Here is a 27,421-nt window from a genome sequence, read left to right as displayed (position 1 = left end):
GAGTGAGTAAAGAATGAGTTGGGAAGTAGAGGAGATTATCAAAAAGTTGGTTTTGGACACGTTAAGCTTGATGTATGTGTGAGACAACATTTAAGTGTGAAGCAGTAAGATATCTGTGGCTTGAACATAATGGTTAATTTTTGGCTGAAGAAGATAGACTTAGGAGTAATCACCATGCAGAGGGTATGCAGACAGTCACAAGACTAAAGGACATCACCTACAAAGAATGTGTAGAAAAAGAAAAGAAGGTCCAAACTGAGCCCTCAAGTGTAAAACATTCAGAAGTCAACAGAAGAAGAACCTACAAAGCAGAAAAGTACCAGCCAGAGAGGAGGACCACAACCAGGTGAGTGCAATGTCACAGAAGCCGATAGAAGAGAATGTTTCCAGGGGAGGTAACAGAAAACTGAACTGGATGGCGCAAAGAGATCCAATAACTGGGGACAGAAAATGTCCAATGGATCTGGTCATGCTATGCAGTTTATTGGCAACCTTGATGTGAGTGGGGCTAAAGAGGGAGTAGGAGAGAAAAATGTGTAGAATTCCATTGGGTTATACTTAATACAAATAAAATCTTCTGCCACTTCCTTAATATCAGCCACGGGATATATGCTGTTGAGGGAATTTCAAAAGGTCTGTGGAAAAGTAGAGTTAAAAAGTAATATGAATCTCTCCATGAACATTTGAAGTATTTTTATATTTGGTATTCTAACAGACTAAAATCAAACGCAAATTCTCAAGTTTGACTTCTCCCTCATATAGCATACTTCTGATGTTATTTTCATGAATCTTTATTCAGAGGCAAAATATGTATGGTTCCAGAAGAATTCCAATCATTTCTCACTCTGGAATATTTCCTCTAAGAGATATTTTAACTTATTACCTCCTCAAACTGCTTACCCACCCACAGAAAGCCACAATGTGTACCTCTCATACCTGCTCATGGACACCTCCAGTAACATTCCAATGTTACCTAAAGTGTATGGTGCAGAACACTTCCCATAACAAGAACTAAAAAAACAAAAAAAAAAACCAGTTCTGTGGTCTCAGGCAACTAAGTCTGAGATAATGCACTCTACATTCTGTCTCCATCCCTACCCACCTGGAATATGCTTATTAATGGTAGTGATGAGTCCCACACAAAAGAATCTATTTAATTTTGTGAAACCTAGGATTTCTCAAATTTCCTTCACTACCCTTTTATTTACATGTAACACCTGTTAACTTTTCTAACCAGTTATGGAAAAAGCACTTTGGAAAATTTTCTATCTCTAAGGCACTTAGTTTTGTTCCTGAAGGCATTCTGGAATATTTAACATGTGATAGATTTCCATCTTTGAGAGTGTCCTTCAATTCCCCCTGTTTTTGTTATTTTATATTTTAATTCTAGTCTCCTTAAAATGTACTATTTTATCCAATTGGCCACCTTTACTTTCCAGAAGACATCTGTCACTTTCTACTTATTCTGTCTACCCTTTGTCAGCTTCTCAAAGATGCATTAATAGAGATACACAATTCTTGTTGTAAAGTGACATATAGATCTATTTTTGTAATTGTCAGTGTGGGTAAAAATTTGGCTTTTTTACTTACCATTTTTAATGCGTCTTTCCAGGTATCAATACAGGCCATTATTCTGATATAAATATGATAAGACTATATATTGTAACATACATATATATTTTATAATAGTCTATCATGTTTCTAACAAAACAAGATAGACTATTATATAGTCTGTGATAAGTACACTAAGAAATGTATATCCACACACCTCAAGGGTGCCTTTTGGACCCTGGAAATTATATCTCTGATTTTTAAACAGCTATATTTGAGAACACAGTATGAGAAATGGAAAAGGACTGCTTTCAAAAAGAGCAAGAAAAGACAATCTATGCCATCTTTGTGGTTTCAGATTACATCCCCAATAGTATGGGTAACTAGGGAAATTTTATGTTGGTGTAGACAGATCGGTTTTATTTATTTTCTCACCTTCATAAAACTGAAACAACAATCAAAACTGTTTACGCAAATTCCTTTTTTCTCCCTTATTCTCACAACCCATCCTGACATTGTTTAAATGTTTCCCTATTTCTCCATCCTTCTACTCCTACATAAACTGTTGTAGAGTCAAGAGCAGCACCGAGGCTTCGTGAAAGCATACTAAGAGCAAACTAAGTGTTAAGCACCATGCAGTCATCTCTCTCCAGCACCTCCTACTGAGGAAACGTTAAGTTCCAGTCTGCAAGTTACAACAACCCTAGATAGGTTTCACTTTCTATGGAACAGCTATCGACTTATCATCCTGTCTTCACTATGAAACTATGGAAGAGCTGGGAAAGAAGTGGGAATTATATAAGATTAAGAATTATTCAGTCAGCTGGTTGGATAGTTCAGTTGATTAGACCACAGACTTATAATGCCAACGTCACAGGATTGGATTCCCGTACTGGCCAGCCACCAAAAAAATAAAAAGTGTAAAGTTTAAAAAAAAATTATTTTAATATATTCTAAGGCTGTTAGTCCTGTTCTATAGGCACAAAAGACTGTGTGTATTAGTATTATAAGTTATAAAGTTACAGAGTTATAAAGTTGGTTACAACTGTACAACTTTCAGCACTTTAAAATGTTAACTCTAGCTGAGTGCCATGAACTTTTAGAATCCATTTCTTTGCCTAAACATATTCCTGTAATTTAAGAAAAAAAAAAATTCAGATTTTCCCACTATTTGTTTCTGGGGCCAGATTGGTTCTTACCAGTTGTTAGATTAAGTACACATTTGATCTTCTATGAAATTTAATCAGGATTATTTCACTACTAAAGTTAATTTCCCAAAAGTATAGTCTAAATATGTTGCTTTATAATTCAATATATCCTAATCCTAATAATCCCCATATTTTTCAAGAAGGTGGGAGGGGAATTATAATATTTAGAATAAGCACTTGGAACATGTGTTTACAGCATAAACAAATGTCTAGAATGTGCCTAGAGTCATCTCTCAGTTATATCTTTTCTCAATTTATTTTGGTAAAACAACGTAAAATTTCATATATTGACCAATTATTTTTATTTTGGTCTCTAAGTAGGGCATTCCTCTTAAATTAAATACACTAGAATGATGTTTTGATGGCTTCTAGTCAGAATATTCCTTATTTCTGTATTGTGTCTTGGAACCACAAAATAAAAATTTCAGCTTTTGAGTTATCTTAGCAAGTTGCATTTTAATCAGTGATACTGAAGCAGTTTGGCTAATAATGCAGTACTTTAATAAACAAGCGTCATGCAAAAAGCTATGTGATTAGTATCTGTAAGCAAATCTTAGCAAAGGAGTTAATCAATTAAGAGCTATATATAACATATATATATAGCTCTTAATTTCAAATGTTGTTCCCCTAATAAGAACAAACCATAAACCATTAGTCAAAACATATTAATTTTTAGTGAAAAAATTAAAATGGTAAATACATTAATATATTCCACATATGTATAACTAAAATATGAAATAACATTTTCTTTAAGGTAGCTCAGGTACAGACTTATTAAGAATGTTTTTATCACTTTTAAATAAGAACAAACATTTTCAGAGACTCAATACTGTGGACTGAATTTTACCTTCTTACTTTCAAAGCCTAGACTTATAAAATCATGGACTTTCACAACTGGAAGAAACTTCAGAGATTACATAATTAATAATGGTCTCAACTATTTCAAGTAGAACTGAAACTTGGACCAGAATACAGGTCAACATTTAGTGCAGTGCTCTTTCAATTCTTTACTTCCATTGGATTCCACTATCAGAAATAATAGCAAATCCTCATCTTTTTGAAGTCGGGCTTGATTGTAGGAAACAGCCAAAATTCATTAACAGCCAAATCCTGAGAATAAGGTGAGTGACTAAGATAGACAGTGCAGATTTGGGTAAATAATTAAGAAGAGCAGTGATGGATTATGAAGTCTTAAATTCTCTTGCATGGCTTGTAAACTGTCTCCTAGGTGAATTCAAGTTAAAATATTGCAAAAAATGTTAGCACAATAGAAGTATCACTGAAGTAAGTGTCAAGAAGACTACTACTTACACATAAATTCTGCTGATTAATCTCACTGCTTTGCTTTACATACCTCACATAAGAGGAGTCTTCAAAAAGTTCATAGAAAGATTCGTATTACCTTTTAATTCAATTTCTCCATGAACTTTTTGAAGTACCCTAGTATGGAATTGCAAGATAGTCATTCAAAGCTAATAATTGAATGCTTCAATTATTCAGTGTTGTCAGTAAACTAACAAGCATTTACTAAGTAAAATACCAAATTACCAGTTACCATTTGGATAAAAATATATAACATACTTCCCTTCCTTCATCAGCAAAGGATACTAAATGAAAGTTTACTTATTTAGAAATATGCATTATTTAGTGTTTCACTTTCTTCAAATGTAAAGCAGAGATAACAATAGTATCTGCCTCACAGAGCTGTAGCACAGATTAAAGTGAAAATACACATAAAGTACTTACAACAGTACTGGTACGGTACAGGTACTCAGTAAAGAACTATTATTGCTACTGTATTATATCGTCATTTCATGATTATTTCTGGGGTACCTATTGTATACTTCTAATGTTGCTAAGAAATGAATTAGGGGGGGATAGAAACTAATATTGTCAAGTGCACAAATGCAGGGCCAAGGGTTTTTCATACATTATCTCTTACCTCCCCACTATTAGACTCCCACAAGAACATTAAGGTAAAAATGCTCTGTAAGGTTTGCTATGATCTTTCCTAGAGCTTTTTTCTCTTCAATATTGACCACACCTTCAAAACTTTCCCTCTTGCTTTCCATGTCAGATCTTTGTCATGACCATTTCAAAGATATGCATTGTTACCACCTAGAACTCAGTCCTTGGCTACTCTTTTCTTTTGGTGAGCTTAATCCTGTTCCATAGCTTCAACTATATAAAACAAGAAGGAACTTTTAGAGATATAGTCCAATCTCTTTTTATATGTAAGGAATTTGAGACATGCCCAAGTTTAAGGCCATATATCAAGACCATAGTGATTTCTCTGTTGATGACACTAACTTAAAACTCTCATCTGTAAATTCTACAATTAAACTACCGGTAGAATATCATCACTAGCAAAAATTCAACATAGCTTATAATCAAGCCACTACAAAATATAACCATAGACTTATCTCGTGTTTCTTTTGTATCCTCTTTACAAAAACATGCCTATAATAAAAAACTAATAGGATAAGCACTGTATTGTTTCTATTTCAGCAAATACTGTTGTTGAACTGTATGATTAGTACCTTGTGTTAAGAGTACTTTATAGTCCGTACAGTTAAGTTCTAGAAATACTATAAGGCTTTATCAACTAACAAAAAAATACTCAACTTTACAAAATCTATGGAGGATAAATATCCAAATGAGCCTCAGTTTCCTCATCTATAAAATAAAAACAACAATAGAACTTACCTGATAGAGTTGAACATTAAATAATAATCATCTTATTTGGTGACAGTTCATTAAATATAAGTGTGTGTGTATTATTAGGTTACCAAAGTATGCAAAGTATTGACCATATGGCACACAAAGATGACTGAGGCAATACCTGACTTCAACAGCTGTGACTTTAGCAGCTGTGAAGCAATTGTGTACATTTATGCATTCAGAAACACACATGCTAATCCTGATTCAAGTGATTTGGAAAATGAGTAAACAAAGTAGTAACAATTGCTCAGTTCTGAAAAACAGGCTTACCTCACCAAATGAACAGAAGAACATGAATTTGCCTGTTCTGTGCTTATGAGTTTTCATAAAAGGCATTTCTAGGTGTTAAAATATCAAAGACAACATCAAAAAAGGATTCCAAACATAAAAGGCAAAATTTATAGATAATGCCTAAAATGACATTTCTTAAGCTAGATTTTCATATATTTGTTATAGTATTCTTTTAAAAAAATACTTCATAAAAAGAATGAAATTCTAGTTAATGCCACACTATTTTAAATAAATATTACAAAACGTATTCTTAAATCAAATGAACATTCATAAACTGTAACAAAAAGTTCAAAATATTTAGAAAATATCAAATGTGGAGAGAGGAGCATGTTTGCATCATACTATTCATATTACCACTCTTTTATAATCCGGTTTCCATTTGGAGGGCAGTTCTTTTATTTATAAAACAGTTGGTACATTTTTAATCATATAAGAAGCTTCCAGTGTCAAGGAAATTTTGTTTTGATGTTCTTTTCTTAGCTGTAAGATTATAGAGGATAAATGGCTTGAAACTGCTATCGTAATTACATGCCTTCTGTTGTCTCATCATTTAGGGTAAAAGGGAGGGGCTATAAGACTTAAAGCTCACTTTGAATTGGTAGCATACTGCCTGCCATCATTTCTCAGCAATTTACCATGTTAGGCTGAAGGATTAGTGGATTAGGAGAAGGTTTTATCAAAATCTGTACTATTTCTCTGAAGACAGGCCAAGTGATGGGGTTTGAGTATAAGAGAATCATACCAGTTGTGAACAGTATTTTCCAGCCAGATTAAAAATGCCATAAAACTGATATTTCTATTATGTTACTCATATTATTGTAGATTTTTATTTAAAACAGGTAAATGCTTTTATTTGTTTTGCTATTATTTACAGAAAAGAGTTTAGAATCAGACAGAACTGGATTCCTATCTATAAACTTATGTGACTTCAACAAGTCACTGACCCTTTCTGAGCCTCAGTTTCTACAGTATCTATATTGTAGAATTTAATATATGGTAACTACTATTGCTAACATCATGAAATTATTCAAGAATTATATACTAGATTCTAAAGGAATAAATAATGCACCTCATCGTGGCTTATAAAACAACCCAGCATTTGGACCAACAATCTATAAAAGTTTATGTTCCAATAAATATTTCCTATATATAATGTGACTTTCCCAACCCTAAACTCAATTTAACTTCCTATTAGATAATGAGACCCATGAGGTGGGTCTAGGGTCTCTGGGAAAATATGGGAGGAAGTTCACCAAACTAATTAAGGTAAGAAATCTAAAACTTCAGTGACCTAATAATACCTACCCTACATGTAATAAAACTCTTCAAATACAATTTTAGAATTTCATGAAAACTTCATGTGTTTCAGAAGTTGTGGGTGTTTATTAAAACTGGGTAGTCCACCTATACCAGCTAGCCACCAAAAAAATAAAATCGGGTAGTCTACACTATAATTCACAGGACCACGCATCCTATGTTAGTATACAAGCTAACTGTAAAACAATGCCCTGGGGAGAAGGAAGGGAGTATGGATTTCAAGACAGGAAATGAATACCATGCTTTTAATATGATTTTATGGGTATCCTGCAGTGAACACTGGTAGTCAATTCTTTAGTAAAAATAGGAAGGGTATTATCAAACTGTTCTTGGTAGTGAAAAGCCTCACAAACATTTTAGAGATTTCATTCAGTAGTTAAGAGAAAACTAGCTTATTATTATTACAACTTTGTACCACTCCTGGCTGGAGAGCAGCTGCAAAACTTACTTAACACTAAGATTTCAGAATCTAATAGTGAACAGTAAAATTACTATTAGAAACACTATCAATAACAGCAGCCACAACAGCAACCAACACTTATTGACAATGTATGTGCTTTGTATAACATTCTGTCATTTAATCCTTTCAATAATCTTATCAGTTAGTATTATCCCCAATTTAAGATCTAAAAGAAGTTAGATCGATATCAAGTGGTTAATCTGTGATAGAACTAAGATTTGAACCAGGGTTTTACAATTCTAAAATGAATGGTCTTTCTGATAAATTACACTATTAACCTAAGAGTTAGGTATAATTAAAATACCAATTTATGGAATAAGACATTACATTTGTATACAGTATCAAACGGATTCTTCATACAATTACTACTGCATAAATGGATAATTACAAAATTTTTTTCCATAAGAAATGTTTAAAAATAAGGAGAGGAAAATACCTTTTCTCCTATTTTCCTTCTGGAAAACCCTTTCTTATCTTTCAAACTTAGTTCAGTCACTATCTGCTTGTGACCAACTCAACAGCTCTTCCCTCCCTGCCAACCACCACCTTCACTGCTATCCTTCTACACTAGTGTTGGTGGCTCCTTGTGTATGTACTTTTATTATAGAAGTTATTATCTCCTTAAAAGCTTCAAATTGAAATGTAACATCAGAAAAAGATTTCTACTTATATGCCACCTAAAACAGACAAAGCCATTTAAATCAATGTGAAAATCTGGCACTTATACCCATTTCACTTCCTCTAGGTATCTTCCAAATGGAGACCATTTAAAATCCCACTTCTCAGAGGGTTCTTATATTCTCTCTTTCTCTCCTACTTCTAAATCATTATTTTCCAACCTTCATACAAGTAAGTACTCTTTCTCTGGTAGTTCAGTCAGCCACAGGACTGCTATTTTTCCTCTTTGCTGTCATCTGGCCACAAGCCCTCACTCATTAGGAAACCTCAATATCAAATATAATGATGGTCTAGACCCCAAATTACTAGATTCTACTTGATGGCAAACACTTAAACTGTTTGCATAAACCACTTACAAATCTTGAATCTCTGGTTAGAACCTCTGATCTGTTTGTGTCTTCTCCTCACTTACCTCATAATCATATTTTTAATAGGTCCCTTGGCTTTTTATCCAAGTTCTTATCAACAACCCCAGTGGCTTCATTGCCTTCCCTATACAGCTTCACCTCATTATAAACATGACTTCAATTTCTACCTTACTAGCACCTTTCCTTTCCTTTCACATCTCTCCTGATAATCACAATTTACAATACTTGTCATCTCTCTTAAACCAATTCCAACCGACCAACAGAAATTGTTATACAATCAATGAAACTGATGCCACTATAAGCCAACCACCAGCAAGCCAGATTGGTTCCTCAGAACCTTGAAGATCCCCAGAGTCAGCTTTCCCATTCCCATATGGTTTGCCCAAACTGTCAACTTCTCAAGCCACTGACCCTACCACCATTTTCATTTGTCTCAGCAGACAACCTTGCCCCATACGCCACAGAGAAAATGTAGCCCACTGAGCATTAATTCTCCTTAATTTCCCATCTCAAACCTATTTATATCTGTGCCCAGTCTCAAGAGGAGAAATTTTGATGTCTTGTTAGACACTGATTCTTCACTCTTTGTGAGTAACCTCATCTCCTCCAGAACAGTTCTTTCATTCCTTCTCTTTACTTTTTCAGTCATACACACACACACACACACACACACACACACACACGTATGTATGTGTGTTTATACTTATGTATGTATGTGTACCCCCACATAATATAATTCTCTAATCTTGCCCATATCAAAACTAAACAAAATCCTTTCCTTAATCCTTACCTACCTACTTTTCTCTGTTCTTGGTACAGCTAGACAGCTAGACCCCTTGAAAGAAAAATTCATCACTGATGTGTCAATCTCTTCATTTCCCATTCACTTCTCAATCCACTGCAATCAGGATGCCAACTACATTATTCTTGCCAAGATCAAATTATTCCTAAATGCTAATTCTAATGGACTATTTCCAATCACCCTACCCCTGTAAGCATTTCACAAAATATGCTCAATCCTTTCAAAAAATGTTTTCTTTCCTCAGCTCTTCCCTACTTTTCCTGTCTCCATCATCTTTCTTTCTCCATCTGTTTTCCTACCTCCTCTGTCTTGCCTCAACTGTTAGAATTACCCTGACCCTGAATTCTCTTTCTCAGCCCTCTTCCAGTCCCTTCTCTCACTTTCCAAAATGGCAGCAACTTCCTCTTTCCAGATGTTAATCTCTCCCTGGCCAAGATTTCTCTGTTTTTAGTGCCAGTCCCTTGTGTCTAGTTGCCTACTGATAAGATGCTGATGCCCCCAAAAACAACTCAAACTGAACTCTTTCTTTTGACCTCCCATATATATTCTCCTTTTCCACAAAAGAACATCACCAATTTTATCAAACCAAAAACCTGGTAATTAATTTTAGCTTCCTCTTTCCCTCAAGGTCCCCTGCTCCCCCACATATGGTTACTAAATCCTATAGAGCCTACCTCTGTAACATCTCTCAGACCAACATTTCAAGCATGGAGTCCTTTACAATAGTCTTTTAATTACTACTTCTCAAACTACCTATGGTGAAGAAACAGATTTATTTCTTATTTTTGTTATTAATTCCCAATTCATATTGTCCAAGTGACTCAAAACACATTAAGGTGGCTTCTCATTTGCTCTCAATTTCTGTACTCACTTTACTGCAGACCATACTTTGAGGAGCAATGCTCTAAATGGGCTTCTTGGCTCCAATTTCAGTCCAGTTTATATTCCACAGTCTTTCCAGTGTAATCTTCTGGAATGCATATCTAATCATATTCCTTTCCTGTTTAAAGTCCTTCCACTTCTGCCTTTTGCCTTGACTGTCTCCACATCATAGCCCCTGCCTACCTCTCCAGTTTAATTTTTCCTCTAACCTAATACTGCCATCCTCAAATGCCTGCTCTTCCCTGAACGTACTGAATTGTCTCAGTCCTTTGCTCTTTTTTCTCTGCTCTGAATGCCCTGCCCCATCTTTCCTATAAATTCACATGTATCCATTTCTCAAGGCATACCATAAGTAACATCTTTTCAATGAAGTCTTTCTCAATTCCCAATCCCAGCCCAGCCAAAATTAAGCAACTCTCTCCTTTGTGCTCCCACTGAATATCTATTGTAGTACCTATAATTCTTAATTGCACACAATTTTCACCTCTCTCTCTACCTAAACAAACTCTAAGCCCTGAGAGGCAGGAACTTTAATCTTTACTATAATCCTTTTAGATTTTTAGATGAAACTGTAACTGATAATACAAATAGCTCCTCAGTTAACTTCTAAGACTAAGCCCATTTAACCAAGGTTGGGAAAATGGACGATACAAGAAATAAGAGGCACCAATGCAAATGTGAATTAAAACAGAAGTTATCTGTACATGGCTGGACACTTAGCGGTATAAAAAGTGCTATGAAAATATGGTATATAGTTGGGTAAAAACCTAAAAATTTTCACAAACAGTATGCTTAACAAGTATAAAAATTAGATCCACAAGGAAAATGAAAGTAAACAGATCAAAATTCAAACAGTAGTGCTGATATGATGAGACTGAGTATTCTGTCCTATATTATTCAAAGTTTTATGATATAGTTATCTTTTTATTACATATTTTATTATAAATGTTTAATTCAATTGCAGACACACACTTTTGTACACTGCTACATAATCTTCATTACTACCATTTAAAAAATAACTGCATTACATTTTGTCTACTAAATAGGCCATAATTTAATCATTTGCCTAATACTGAGTTTTAGGATGCTTTAAATTTTCTGTGTGTAACTAATGTGTACTGAAAATTTTTGTAGCTACAATTTTTCCCCCAAAATTCTATCTTATTTCCTTAAGTTCACAGAGATAAGGTAAAAAAAAAAAAAAAAAAGAATATAAACATTTTATTCTTAAACTGCTTTCCAAAAAAAGTTGTGCTAATTTATAATGCCATCAGCAATATATTAGCACCCTAATTTCATTCCATATTTTAAGCATTATATCTATAACAATACCACACTGTATTTATTTACCAGCTCAATTACACATTCTCCCCCCGCAAAAATATATTTAAACAGAGGGAACTACCAAAACTCTAAGATTAAGCATTCCAAATAAAGGAGCATTTTCAAATACTGCCAGAGATTGTATAAATTGGTGCATTCATTCTATAGCCCAGTCTAGCAACAAATTAATTTTGTAAATGTACAGGCTCTTGGCCAGAAGATTTTTCCCCTAGGAATAATGTCATGTGTCAAATGTTCATGTATAAGGATATTCAATTAAGAATTATTTAAAATATTGTAGATTCCTCTTGTTGAGTCTGTAAAAGCAACAGCAAAGGCATAATGTGATCAAATACAGCATAATCAAATATGAAAGATTTAACAACTCTTGGAAATTCCCATAAAATTGAAAAGATAAATCATTTGTAAAAATCAAGTAAACATATCACCAGTCTGAAAATTTAAAGTAATGGCTTTAAGATAGTTGAGATTTCATTGCACTGCATTCACCATATGTAAACAGAAATCATTACAAGAACATTTATTAAGAAACTATGTGCCAGACATTTTTCATGCATAACAAACATTTTTATTATTTATCACTAAGAATCCTATTAGTTGTGTGTTATGAACTATTATTATCCCCATTTTATAGATGAGGAAACTGACAGAAGTAGTAAGTCATTAACCTGAGTCACACAACTAATAAGAAATGGAACTTGAATTGAATCTAGGTAATCCTGACTTTAAGGATGTACTCACAGACAGATAATTTTTAAATTATTAAGTACAATTAAATGTTATTTCTGATTCTTATTTTTTCAATATACATCCTTTGAGTATATTATCAAAATATAGGCATTTACACAGAAAACTGCCAAAGTTTGATAGTTTGATCATTGCCTCACCAAGCCCAATATTCCATCTCTGGTAGGGACACCAGGATCATTAGTTGTGGGGAAAATAAATACCATTTATAATCTTAACTACGAGAAAGTTAAGTTATACATTCACAAGGTTAAAGGGGTTAAATCAAAAGCATACTATGATTGCAACTAATTAAAAACTGTATGTCTATAACAATTAGAATATATTTGGCAATGATATTATTGTCCTTTTGCTCCACAAAATTTTCTACTGGTGATAAATATTGTTTACAAACAGATCTGGACTAAATCCCCATCCATGTCTCAGGTCCCAGGTTCTATTCATTTTTTTTTTTCCCAAGACTTACTTTCAATTTTTATTTTATTACTTCTATTAAAAAACAAAAAAGTATCAGTTCTTTTATTTCTCCTTGTACTATTTACTTCAAAAGAGTCTTCAACTTCTATCCTAAACCTTCTGGGATTTCAACCTCCAATCAAAACTCTTTTCATAACTTGTGAGAAATGAGAAATAATTTGAACTAAATGATAAACATACCATATCGAAATGTGTGGGCTGCAGCTAAAATAATGCTTTAAAAAATGTGTAATTAAACCCGCATGCTTTAAAAAGATCAGTATAAAATCAAGTATTTAAGCCTTGTTTGAGAAGCCAGACAATAACAAATTATTCCTAAAGTATGTAGAAGAAAAAAAAATTAAAAATTATAGCATAAATTATTGACTTAAAAGGGCAGATAAAATCAAAAGTTGGTTCTCTAAAGAGATTAATACTATTGATCTACCCTTAACAAGTCTCCATCAAGTCAAAAGGGAGAAACGCAAATTATTACTGTTGGGAATAAAAAAGAAGGAATATCAGGACAGATCCTCTACATTTTAAAAGAATGATACTAGAATATTATAAAAAAAGCTTTTTCAGTAAAACTCAGTGTCCTAGATAAAATGGACAAATTTCTTGAAAAACGCACATTTCAAAATTTACACTGGGAGAAGCCCTATATCTATTAAGGAAATTAAATATGTAACAAAAAACATTTCCACAAGGAAAACTCTAAGACCAGTTTGCTTCACAGGTGAATTCTACTAAATATTTAAAGAAAAAAATACAAATCATATACTAACTGTGCAGAAAATAGAGGTAACATTCCCTAACTCATTTTATGAGAACATATAACTCTGAAACAAAAACCTGACAAAGACATTACAAAAATAGAAAACCAGAGTTCAATATCTTTCATGAATTAAAAATCCTTTTAAAAACTGAAACCAGTAATATTTTTTTAAACACATCACAGTCAAGTAGTGGGTATCCAAGTAATTCAAGGTTGGTTTGGCATTCCCCTAGTCTCATATTTCCCTACTTCCCCATCACATTTTGCACACATTGATCTGTACCAAGTTAAAAGATTTCTCATGCCAACGAAACACTGCATCTAACAGGGAAACTTCTTTACATCCTTCAAGTCAAACTGAGACTACCTTCTCCAGGAAGAAAAGGATTAACAGTCATTTGCTGAAATTCTTAAAGTGAAAGACAAAGAAAAAAAGAAAAGACATGTAAAAATGTGCAAAACAAAAGTATCCTCAGAAAAATGAAAATACATTGCATCCAAGAAATAAGATGGTATTTACAATTAAAAATAATGTTTGTAATATAAAATTAATGGATTTTCTAACATGCAAACATAAAAGACAATGAGCTAGAAAACAGAGGAAAACTATTTAAATTAGAAGACCAATCCAGGAAGCACAATATCACAATAATGGGTTAAAAAAAGAAAAAAAGAAAATCCAGAAAGAGGAAGAAAGAAAATTACCAAAAGAAATAAAGCAAGAAAACAAGTTTCCAGACTGAGAAGGGCCACTAGTCCCCCAGCACAATGAATAAAAAATAATACAGTATCTTAAATATTCAGAACAGGTTAATAAAGATGTTAAAAGAGAAGGAAAAAAAAAAAATCCACCACAGGTTACATTTAAAGGATCAGGAATCAGAATGGCATTAGAAATCTCAAAAGCAATATTAGAAGCTAGAATACAATGAAGAAGTGCCTCTAAAAATCACAAGAAAAATTATATCTAACCTAGAATTATTTACTTAGTCAAATTATCAACCAAATGTCAGTTTAGGGAAAAAAGATATCTTTAGGCAGCAAAGTTTAAAACTTTTTCTCCCGTGCATACTTTCTCAAGAAACTACTAGAAGAGTTACTCTACTAACAAAACAAGAAAGAAGAAGACAGGAGATCCGGGAATTTCCAGGGAGACAGAGGGGTAAAAAAAAAAAAAATAGCAGGATTACAGGTGTGTGGCAGGCCCAGAAAGCAACCAATGCAGACTGCAGAACTCCATGAGAGATGTAACCAAGTAAAAATAAAAATAATAGTCACCTTAAATTAGGAGGAAATTTACACTTCTAAATGAAGATGAATCAATGATAGGGTACATAAAAACTAAAACAAAAATCATAGTAATTATAAACACAGTAACTAACTCCAGGAAAAACAAAACCTTATAGAAAAAAGAAAATGTTATAATGATATACTGTATCTCAGTGGTGACAGATATGTATATATTCAAAAAATGTACAGTGAACACTTATTCAAACAAAAACAGTGTCAAAACTGTGCCAGAAGGATGGGGAAAGAGGACACATGTATATATATGCAGTATGAGAGAGGCTAACTTTGTAATTAATCTAAATCCCCATCTACCACAACAGGATGTCCACAGATATTTCTAAAAGTTGTGGGGGAAAGGTAAGAAATAGCAGAATAAACATGACACAGTAAAATGCCAGAAGTGAAAAATTACCTCCGGTGTTTCTAAACAGGGAAGGGGACCAGGAGGGAGTAGATAGCAAAGTGATTTGATTTTTTTCCATTATAAACCTTGTTAAATCTGATTTTTTAAACTCTCTGTATATAATATTTTAATGAAAATAGTTTTAATTCAAAATTATTTTGTAAGATTATGATAAACTGAAGAAAGATAAAGTAAAAACTAATCCATTACAATTTCAAAGATAAGCTTAAAAGTTTCTGATAAACATCTAGGTCAAGGGTTCAGATCCCCATACTGGCCAGCTGCCAAAAAAAAAAAAAAAAGATTAAAAGTTTTAACATAAATTTTTTTCTTTTAAAATAAGAACAGCATAATTCCTTAAAAAAAAAAAAAACAGTGTAAGAAACACTACAGTCAGGACAGTGTTTCTTGTTAAATGCACATTAACATTAGGCTTAAAACTTGCTAAACCATTACAGCATTCTGCCACACAAATCCTTTTTATTCTCAAGTAGCATTCTCTATATGGTTTACTTAAAATTAAATTCTGCTTAGTAACTGTCAACTCTCAAATTCAAGTAAGATGACTTATCACATACAGTTATCATTCTGTATTGTACACACACACACACACACACACACACTTAAGAGTAGTTTCTTGCCTTTCTTATGTCCTCGTCCTAGAAATCTCCAGATGCTTTTTCAGTCTCTCAATGTTAGGTGGATTATATTTTCATTGGATAAAATTGCTTTTTCCTTTCCCAACTTTTTTCTAAAGATTATGGAGAGGTTAATTTTTCTTTCAATAGATTCCATTATTTTTCTATTGGAGGAAAATGAATGCCCCAAATACTTTATTTTTACCTAAAATGATATATGACAGTTTTTTGTTGTTGTTGTTTGTTTGTTTTGGCAGCTGTCTGGTATGGGGATCTAAACCCTTGACCTTGGTGTTATCCGCACCATGCTCTAACAAACCAAGCTAACTGGCCAGCTAGACAAGGTATTTCTAAGCTTTATAATGAATAGGTCAGTGGCAATACATTATTTTTACATTCTTTAATATTTCAGATTTCCTAAATATCAAATTAACAATGCTAACAAAGTGAATGCTTCTTCTTCTCTATCTGTAGACACATTTCTCCCATTCCCTCCTTTATTCCAGTCTAAGTACTTAAATTTTTCATAACCAAACCATTCCAGTGCTCATGTTCACATTGTCTAAAAAGATTTTTGGAGCGGTAGCATTTATATCAAAGGGCATGTTTTAAGGTCACTGTCCTAAGAATAAGGATATATATGGGTAGTCATAATTTTTACATACATTCAATAAATAATATTAGGCAGTGATTGGGTTGGCTACTAGGCAGGATTCAAAGACAGACAATTTCATGTTTCCAACCCTCAATAAGCTTAAAATCTAATAGAGCTGAATATCCACAGTAAAAAGTTAAACAAAATAATTGCAACAATCAAGCTGTAAGCATATTGCTAGCTACAAAATCCCTGGGGCAACCTCTAAATAAGGGTGTCCAGAGAAAAGATCGATCATTGAGGCTTACTCCATTTCCTGACTCTAATATTCATTTCCCCTGGGTTCTTTCAGAAGCTATTAAAGAATAGAAAAGTAGTTGCATAGGTACGTGCAAACCTGAAAAGGATAATGCAACTCCTTCTAGAGTATGTCAAAGAACTAGTACTGAAAACTACTTTTTGCCACACATCGATCAATATCTCAACAAGTCATTTAGTACTATGTTTTTGAGAGCTTATGGACACTATTTTGAAATACTATAATTAAAAAAACATGACACTTCTGTGACCTAGGGTATTGGGGGTGTGAGGGAGCACATTTCTACAGATTAAACAAACACAGTAAGCTATCTTCCCCAGTTAATGATGTCATGTCATTCATGAAAAACACAGTTGAAAGAGTAGCAAGAAAATGGCAAGAATATGGATTGTTTTCAATAAATAACAAAGAGTAAAATATGGAATGTATTTTCTTGATTACTGTGTTATGTCCCAGATAACCAAATCTGAATGCTGAAAAGCTGTAACGTTGCACCTCAATGTATTCATCAGAAATCCTGAACACCCTATTCTTATTTTGGCTTGACATTCATAAGTTTTTCTTTTGTTGTTATTCTTGCATGTGTTTTTTTAAATGATAGTGATGATGTTACCCATGTAACCTGCCTGAGTGAGAACTAAAAGGAGCAGAACCAAAGTACATGGCTGACATTACCGTGAATATGTTAAATTAATAAATCTTTACCTTCCAACAAGGCATGATTTCTTCCAATATATTTCCCTTTACCAAGCTTAAAAGTCATTTTTTCCTCTATAACATACACATCCAAAAATTCATTTATGCCAAAATGGAATCTTATTCCCTGCTAGTATCTTCCAAGTATTGACTGGGTAATTACTTTGAAATTATTACTGAAAGTATTTTAAAATAGTGGATAATATCAATATTTAAATTCTGGATTGAAATCAAAAGCAGGGATATGAGAAAAAAAGTAGCTAAAACAAAATCATTATGACAAATACAAAATCATTAATATTTTTAAATGCAACTACAGAAGGCATGTATAAACTAGGAAATATCAGATTTTTAAGCAAAAGTCAAGTATAAAAATATATTTAAATGTATTTTAAGTATATAAAAAGGAGAGATACTTTCATGCATGGCTTTTTTCCCAATAGTAACCAATAATAAAGGTGAAAAGAAACAGTTATGTTTCTATTACGTAAATCAGTATTTTTCTATGTTGGCAAAAGTACTACTGAATAATCCAATAGAAAGAACAACATTAGAAAGACTAGGATGACTGAAAGTTAAAACAATTTTCTATTCTATTTTCTGTAACTAACACCTGATTCTTTTTACTTTCGCTTTATATTAATAAGGTTTTGTTGTGATGTTGGTGTGCATTTTTTAATGATAGCGATGTTACATATGTAACTTGCCTGAATGAGAAATGAAAGGAACAGAACCAAAAGGATCTTCTGGAGGATGGTTATGTGGAGCAGAGAGTGGGTCTACATTCTTATCTGAGGATGCTCTCTCCTCGAACCTGTCTGCAAAAATAAGATGAAACAAAAAAATAAAAAAAAACAAAATAAAAATGTTCTTTAAATCAAAAAAGTGGTATACAGTATAAATAAAAGTGAAAATTAAAGCAAACAGCATTTTTGAAAAATGTTATATTCATTTTTTTAATGTTATAAGTATTGGGGGTAGTCCTGAGTTTAATACATATTTGTAGCTACAAAGGCAAGTTTAACAATATAATCAGTGCTAGCTTTCACTAAATAACAATTAACTTAACAAATAACTTAGTCTGGTTCATTTAAATACTAGCTGTGTTCAACTCATAACATATTGCACCTGAACTTAAACCCCACTTACCAGAGACATATTCAGCAGACTTTCTCCAAAACTACATATAGAAAAAATATTACAAACAGTCATTCGCCCATAAAATAGAAACCCTATTACTCAATAGCAATAAAGTCATTCATTATATGTTACTTTTTTGTCCATTTCTCATATTATTTTTATTGTTATCAAACCATAAACACACACAAATATAAGGACAGAGTTTATTCATTCATCCAACAAATATCTGAGCATCTAGTATATGCCAGGCACTGTCCTGGCAAATGGCATGCATATTAGTCTGTTTTGTGTCACTATAACAGAATACCTGAGACTGAGTAATTTATAAAGAAATGAAATTTATTGCTTACAGTTTCTGAGGTTGGGAAGTTCAAAGTCCATGTGGTGGTGACAATGATTCAGGGACCTCACATTGCAAGACGGGAAGCAGAGAGGGCAGAGAGAGAGAGAGAGAGAGAGAGAGAGAGAGAGGCTCTCTTCTCTCTTCTTTTAAAGCCCTCAGAACCAAACCCTGACCACCATTTTTAATCCATTCACTACTGCAGGGTCCTACGAGCCAATCACCTCTTCAAGCCTCCACCATTCAATTACCATAATAGGATTTCCCACCCTCTTAACAATTACAGTGGGGGCTAAGTTTCTAATACATGAAACTTGGGGGACACAATTCAAACGTCGGTGAGTTTTGGGGGGACACAATTCAATCCACTACATTCCACCCCTGGGCCGCCAAAACTCATCCTTTTCACATACAAATACATTCATTTCATCCCCAAAGTCTTAACTTGTTTCAACTCAAAAGTCCAAAGTTCAAAGTTCCATCTGTGAAATCAATACAAGTTATCTACTTCGAAGATACAATGGTGGGACAAACATAGGATACATACTCCCATCCCAAAAGAGAAAAATAGGCCAAAAGAAAGGCGTAACAGGTCCCAACCAAGTCCAAAACCCAGCAGGGCAGGCAGTAAATCTCAAAGCTGGTGAATCAGGTACCTTGACTCCACGTTCGACCTCCTCTGCATGCTGATGTGGGGGTTGGGTCCCCAAGTCCTTGCACAGCTCTGCTTCTATGGCTTTCCCAGTCTCAGGTGATGCTTCAGCTCTCACAGGTTGGCGTTGCACACTGGTAGCTCCACAGGTCTGGGGTTTCCATGGCAGTCCAACTCTCACAGCTCCAGTAGACACGGCGCTGATGGGGTTTCTCTGCTGCAACTTCGACCCACGTTTCCACTTGGCATTGCTCTAGTGAAAGTTGTATGCAGTGACTCCATCCCTGTGACAGATCTCTTCCTGGGCTCCCAGACTTTTCCATACATCCTCTGAAATCGGGGTGGAGGGTCCCAAGCCTTCACAGTTCTGGCATTCTGCGAGCCTACAGTCCTAACACCACGTGAATGCTGCCAAGGCTTCCAGCTTATATTTTCCAAAGCTGCACATCTAGCCACACCTAGAGCCAATTTAGCCACAGCTGGAGCAGCCAAAGCAACAAGGGTGCTGATGTGGGGAGCAGCACCCCGAGGTGGCCCTGACCAGTGAGCTTTCTGAGGGTGCCTCAGGCCTGTTCCCCAAGACCATTCTGTCTCTCTAGGCCTTTGGGCCTGAAATGGAAGGGTTGGTCCCAGAGGCTTTGGCGATGCCCTCAGGGCCTTTCCCCCTTTCTCTGGATAATCCCTTTCTTTTGTATTAATCTTATTAGCTAATGGTCGCTGGGCTGCACCATTGCATGCTCTGTACTTCTCTACCACATGGCCAGGCTGCAAATTTTCCAAATCTTTATGCTCTGTTTCTCTTTTAAATTCTGGCTTTATGTCATGCCTTTGCCACCATAACTCAGTGTAGGCTGTTGCAAGGAGCCATGCAGCTTCCTTAATACTTTGCTGCTTAGAAATTTCTTCCACCAGATACTCTGGTTCACAACTCCTAAGTTCCAACTTCCACAAAGTCATACGGCATGGACACAATGCAGCCAAATTCCTTGTCAGTTCACAGCAAGGGTGATCCTTGCACAGTTTCTGATAAACTCCTTTTGATTTCTATCTGAGACCTCCTTAAAATGGTCTTTACAGTCCATATTTCTATCAGCATTCTGCTCACCACCATGTAACCAGTCTCTAAGACATTCCAAACTTTCCCTTGTCTTTTTTCCTTCTCCTTCTGAGTCCTCCAAACTCCTCCAGCCTTTGCCTATTAACACCCAGTTCTGAAGCTGCTTCCACATTTTCAAGTATTCGTTATAAGCAACACCCCACTTCTCTGGTACCAATTTTCTGTATTAGTCCATTTCATGTTGCTATAACAAAATACCTGAGACTGGGTAATTTATAAAAAAGATAAAATTTATTGCTTACAGTTTCTGAGGCTGGGAAGTCCAAAGTCCATGTGGTGGTGTGACAGTGATTCAGGGATCTCACATTGCAAGATGGTGGAAGCAGACAGAGACTCTCTTCCCTCTTCTTTTAAAGCCCTCAGAACCACACCCTGACCACCACTTTTAATCCATTCACTACTGCAGGGTCCTATGACCCAATCACCTCTTCAAGCCTCCACCTTTCAATTACCATAATAGGATTTCCCACCTTCTCAATAGTCACATGGGGGCTAAGTTTCTAATACATAAAACTTGGGGGACATAATTCAACCTTTAGGGAGTTTTGGGGGGGGCACAATTAAATCCACTGCAGCATGTAACATCAAGCAGAACAAAGACCCCTGTCCCCACGTAGTTTATATGCTGGTGTGGAAAAACAAATAATAAGCAATGAACATAATAAGAAGTGTATGTAGTATGTTAAAAACTAATAAAGCTATAGAAGAAAATGTAGTTCAGGGTAAAAGGAATTAAGGGAATGCATACAGGTTGTAGTAATAGGGTGATTCTAATAATTAACAGGTAAGGAAAGACTTAAAGAAGGCCAGTGAGTGGATAACTGGGGAAGAACACCCAGGAAGAGGAAGAGCTGGAGCAAAGACTCGAAAGCAGGACAGGCCTGGTGTGTTTAAGGAAGAGTTGATGTATACTAATTCTCTAATAATGATTATGTTTTCCCTAATCTTAAACTCTCCACATAGTAGACACTTAGATCAGTCGAGAACTTCCTGATTTTTGTAGGATCTCTATCCTGATTCTTATCAATCAAAATTATATTTGGGACTCATTCTGCCTCCTTCCCAGATATTTTAGGCATTCCCAGGATGAGACCTTTAGTTCATTGCCATTCAAAGAAATCAATTCATGTTTAGGATGAAGTTTATTCAAGAAATCTATGGGTAAATTATGCTGGTTTTGACTGAATTCTAAGGGACTGCAGGGTGTGCAAGGGCATCTAAATAGAATTGGAATTCTCAAAAAATGACTTGTAACTTCAGAAGCAAAAAGCCCCAAGTTAAAGCACTGCATTTCAAATTTAACATGCATACCAATAACCTAGGGATTTATTAAAATTTAGATTCTGACTGGATGGATTGAGTTAGGTCCTGGGATTCTGCACTTCAACAAGGTTCCAGGTGATACTGATACTGCAGGTCCAAGGAGCTTACTTTTGAGAAGGCAAGGCCCTAGAGTCTATAATATCTTAAATGCAGTCAATTACTCTTATGGATAATTAATTTTTAAAAAACCTTTAAGACAATGGATACAATTACCAGCTTTTATAGCTAAGACAAACTCTGCAATATCCATGTGAAACTTTGGGCTATTTAAAATTTTACTTAAAATTTTGTTGAAACTCAAATATTTTTTTGAGGCACTGATATTGAGTTACTGAACACATGACAATTAATTTATGAACAAACAAACCCCTCTAAACTTAAGGGCTACTCTTTAAATCCAATACTGCAATGGATAACAATGAAATTTTATTTTAGGTGTTAGTTTTCAAGATATTAACTGTAAACTTCAGGAAATCAGTAATAAGTGCTCATTGCACCATGAATTTTTTTTTTATTTCATTATCAAAATACCTACTAAAAGAGAAGCAAATGTCACAGACTAGCATCTTTCTGAAATAGTAAGGTTGGAGAATAATTTACATAACCAAGGGTTCCTAGCTTATTGTGGTGGGAACCACAATCAAACTTTAAGGAGAGGCCTAAGATTCTAAGTCATAGAGCTTACCTGTGGTTACCTATTTTATCAGGCCCTGAATGCATTTACAAAGTAACTGTAAAACCAGGGATAATGCCTTGTATCAGTCCTCCTACAGTCCCCCCACCCTTCTCAATATACCAGACTCCAGTGTACAAAAAAGTGAGGACAAAGGAAAGAAGTGGAGAAAAACAAATGGGAGAGACTGACTCAGAGTGATAACCACAGCTTATCACTGTGGTTATCCAGGAGCCCTCATTCTTGAAAATAAAGACAAACAGTATGTGTAGGTATTCAGTTCTGAATTAGGATCAGACTTCCTTCTTAAACCATATGCATCCTAATTGCCAGGATTCCTATATAAAATGTAGTTACTTCAGCCCCACCACAGACCTAATGAATCAGATTATCTGAGTAGGAAGTTGGGAATTAGCATTTTAATATACTCTCAAGTTTATAAACCACTACTGTACCAATGGTTCTCTGTTTATAAAACTGCAATGTTACCATGTACTGGTGCATTATCTCCATCAATCTATGGTAAATTCACAGTAAAATGTATAAACAGCATCTGCAGTTATGACAATAGTACAAACATTATCATGTAGCAGTGAACTAATTTCTATATAAGGGTCCCCATAAGTAGAAATATGGGAGACACTGTCCTATGCAAAGTTCATTTATCCAATTAATTGAAAACAGGAATCAGAATAAATTCATAATAAAATGAATCATGTTCTCATTGCTCCACAGGATATAGAATCAATTTTCTGATGGCATATTTTTAAAACGTTATTTATATTTCTAAAGTTCACAAGATAATCCTGGTCCCAGGACACGAAATACAAAATAAATGCACATTTTTTTAAAATTTCAATTACTTATAAATAAAAGTTAATGAAATGGTTATGTAGAGCCACTTTTTAAATACATAGTAACCCCTAAAATGTATTTAAGTGCCATTTCCAAATGACTGGTTTTCTATAGATTAGAACAAAGCTTGAGCTTGATTTTTCCAATGTAAGAAACTTACCTCATCCTGCCTTCCCAAAAGAATTGTGTTGGTGAATAAAGACGATATCTTTTCAAGAATTTTAATTGACACAGATGGCAAAAATACAGGATTTAAAAATCGTAGAATCAATGTATATTCCATAATATCATCACAAAATTAAAATACTCTAAAAGTTAATTCTGCTGCTTATATGGATAATGGCCCAAAAGGCCAAAAAGTCTAATGAATAAGGTTTAAAAGTACAGTCTTCATCTGATATTCCTGAAACTGTTCCAATATACTTGAAAAGTTCTGTTATCCTGTACTGAAGGAACAGTAACAGGCCTGAATTAGCTAAAAAAAAGATGAGAGTTAATATTTACAATAACCTAATTGTAGATTCAGATGTTTATATCTATGTTATTCTATGGTTTCATAGATAAAACATCATATTCAGTAGAATTTGCAAAGCAACCACAGTCTTTAGTATGTTCTTTTCTTCCTTCTAGTTATTTTGATGCAATGTTAAACAGAAACAAACAATAAATCCACCACCAAAAAAAAAGTGTTTAAGTATTATTTTTAATTAAACATGTAACTTACACAACTATTTGAACAATGCAAGTTAAAACTTTCCCCAAAGCAAATACCTGTATTCTAATAACTATTTAAAGTATTAAATATTATGATAGATTTCTAAAGTTTACATACTAATCTGGATGTTTTGGCACAAAAGACAATAAAAAATACAAGCTTAAATTTTTAAAAAATATCATTGGGACAAGCCTTATTACTAATGCTTAATGTTGATTTAATGTTTTGGTCTTAAACAAGAACACGTAAAAAAGTTATGAACCATAAATAATATTCATTTACACTGAAAGCAAAAGCAAGAAGAATCTAGTTTATTTTATGTTAAATCCCTTTGCCTGGTATATAGGATCAACTGTTTTAAGATCACAAAAAAAGAGTTCCAACTAATTAGTAATATTTTAGAATTTTAATATCTCTAAATACTATTATGATTTTAAAATTACCTTCTGGACAATACATACAAGTAAAATATTTCCTAGACAGCATATCCTTTCTCCTTTTTAAACAAAAAACTATGTATCATTTTAAAAATAAAACCTCAAATGGTGATATATTATTCTGAACAATCACTACATGGGCAATGCCTATATTTTTAAGGACCACTTAAAGGTTTTCAGTTTCTCATTGGAAAGCATTTCATAAACTCAACACTTTATAAATTATTTTAGAAAGGACTTTGGAAAATTAATAAATATCTGTGCCGAGAAAAAAGACACAAATATCCTACTTGGCATTTCAAATTGCATTAATAATTTATTCATTCATTTTGTAAAAAGTTGTCAGGGATAGGGCCGAGCCCATGGCGCACTCAGGAGAGTGCGGCGCTGGGAGCGCTGCGACGCTCCCGCCCGCGGGTTCGGATCCTATATAGGAATGGCCGGTGCACTCACAATGGCTGAGTGCTGGTCACGGAAAAAAAAAAAAAGTTGTCAGGGATAGAAGAACCAACCAGTAATGACCAACCATCAGTTTTCATTGCACAGTTAGTCTTCTACTGAAACTCTTAAGGTTCTGGAAGAGGTTTTTTGCACATCAGTGTACTTTAAACCCAATCAAATATTAGATACTTTATTGATTGTGAATATAATAGGTGTTAAAGATGACTAAATGTTACAATTAAGTAAAACCTGGGGAGGAACTACATTCTATATGTTACTTTATAGTATTATAGACTTTATTAAAAACATTTCACCTTTTTTGAACCCTATTTCTATGACTATCAATTATTAAGGGAAAAGCAGACACTTTTCCATCTCCTACCTTGCTATCATTTGTCACTTCTGCTCTTGACGTGTTTGCCCACAAAGCCTCTTCTAATTTGATTTTGAAATTAGCACTGAGAAACACAGCAATTTTGATATAATTTTTAAATGCTGGCTGAAGGCCAAAAACCTCTTAAGTCAGAGCCTAAAGACATATAGCAGGTGAGGAAAAAGAAAACGGCATTTATTTATTGAGTGCCCGGACTCTTACAGACATTATTTCCTTTAATTCTCTTGACAACCCATGAGGTATGCATCATTATCCCCAGCTTATAAATGAGTAAATGAGACTGACAGCAGTTGAGTAACTTTACTGAGGTTACAACCTAGTTAAATAACATTGTTAGAAATCAGAATTCATGTTTTCTGGTACCATACGCCAAATTAAGGGCATCAGCCTTGTGACACTGATTTCAGTAGCTCAGGGACCATCTAGGTGGTTTTCCAGATGGCTAAGGTTGCTCCAAGTCTGACCTTCACTTCAAGTAAAGTTCCCTTTGTACTTTCATCTGGAACTTAGTATCTTTCGATAATTGATATTGCAATAAAGTCTGACTTTGGCATACACATTGTGTATACAAATACGTGTACAAATTACACATTTACTTGACCTTGAAGATTAAAAGTAAGTATCTGGTTAAGAATTTTAGAGCTAAACACAATTTTTATGAAGATATATACACACAGGTATATTCATATACCATTCTTGCCCATGCCAAGTAAAGCATGGGTATCATTACAAATTCTAGAGAACTGAGAAAAATACATTTTTATAAGATACAAAATAATGTGAATACTTTATCCATTCTATACACTGATTTTTTTTTTTTTTTAATGAATGTTTTACCCAAGGAGTAGAAAATACTGATTTAGAAGACCCTGGTCAGAATACATTAAAATTAATGCATTTTGCTTTAAAAATAATCTTATAAATTATAATAATTTGGTTACCACCTGTTTCTCCCCTTGCCAACCGTCCAAAAGAAAAAGATACTCTATTTCCTTTTTCAAAACCTTACTTTTAGGGCTACTCAACATAAATTATGGAAAAAATACCAAACAAAAAAGTTGTGGTTTAAAAAAAATTTTTTTTAATAAAATGTAAGATTATTTTTACCAAAGTTAGCAAACCTTTAAGGGGCTCAGAACTCATTTTTATATCTGCACTTAATCATCGACTTAATTTTCATAATCATATAATATGTAAAATACAAACTTAAATCCCAAACAACTATTCTTACATGAATTCAGAGCATTTATAAAGTTTTCATAAAATATATACCAATTTGGAACAATGCATTTCATCCATTAAATGTTCTCATAACACCAGTTACCTAAATAAAACAGAAACTAGGAACTAGAAACTATTTAGACCTTCTTTTTACATGCAAAAGGGGAAAACACATTTATGCATGTGTGCACACCCAAGCACACATACACACAACACCCAGAAACCTGAAAATTATCTACATATTCCAGAAGTAAGCTTTTTGCTACCATTTTGCAACCTCCTCAAAACACCCGATATCTCTCTTCCAAATAAGAACATTTCTTAAACGTATATGGTGAGGCTTGACATATTTATTAGGTTGTTTAAGAAAAGGCAATGATTCCAAACACTGAGATATCTGATTTAAAGTAGAAAAGGATTTATTTAACTTTTGCCATATCAGGACAACAAAGCAGCCCTTTTATGTCACCACTTATTAAAAGGGCATTACAAAACATTAACATAATGTAGTAGCCCATGTTTTCTTTCAGGCATTTTCAAAGGGCATCTCAGACTCACAATATTTTCTA

The 27,421-nt window shown here is 34.0% G+C and overlaps 1 protein-coding gene across 1 annotated transcript in view; it reads right to left on the bottom strand.

Annotated features, from left to right (window-relative positions):
- The window catches only part of BMP2K (BMP2 inducible kinase), a 126,643-nt gene that overhangs the window by 8,757 nt on the left and 90,465 nt on the right, over positions 1-27,421 (bottom strand). Inside the window, exon 15 of the mRNA XM_063108517.1 lies at positions 18,252-18,362. Coding sequence (XP_062964587.1) covers positions 18,252-18,362 — 111 coding nt within the window. The remainder of the gene's footprint in view (positions 1-18,251; positions 18,363-27,421) is intronic.

The sequence above is a fragment of the Cynocephalus volans genome, chromosome 9, assembly GCF_027409185.1.
Source record: "Cynocephalus volans isolate mCynVol1 chromosome 9, mCynVol1.pri, whole genome shotgun sequence".
In the NCBI taxonomy this organism is placed as follows: domain Eukaryota; kingdom Metazoa; phylum Chordata; class Mammalia; order Dermoptera; family Cynocephalidae; genus Cynocephalus; species Cynocephalus volans.
This window is presented reverse-complemented; position numbering and strand designations above follow the sequence as displayed.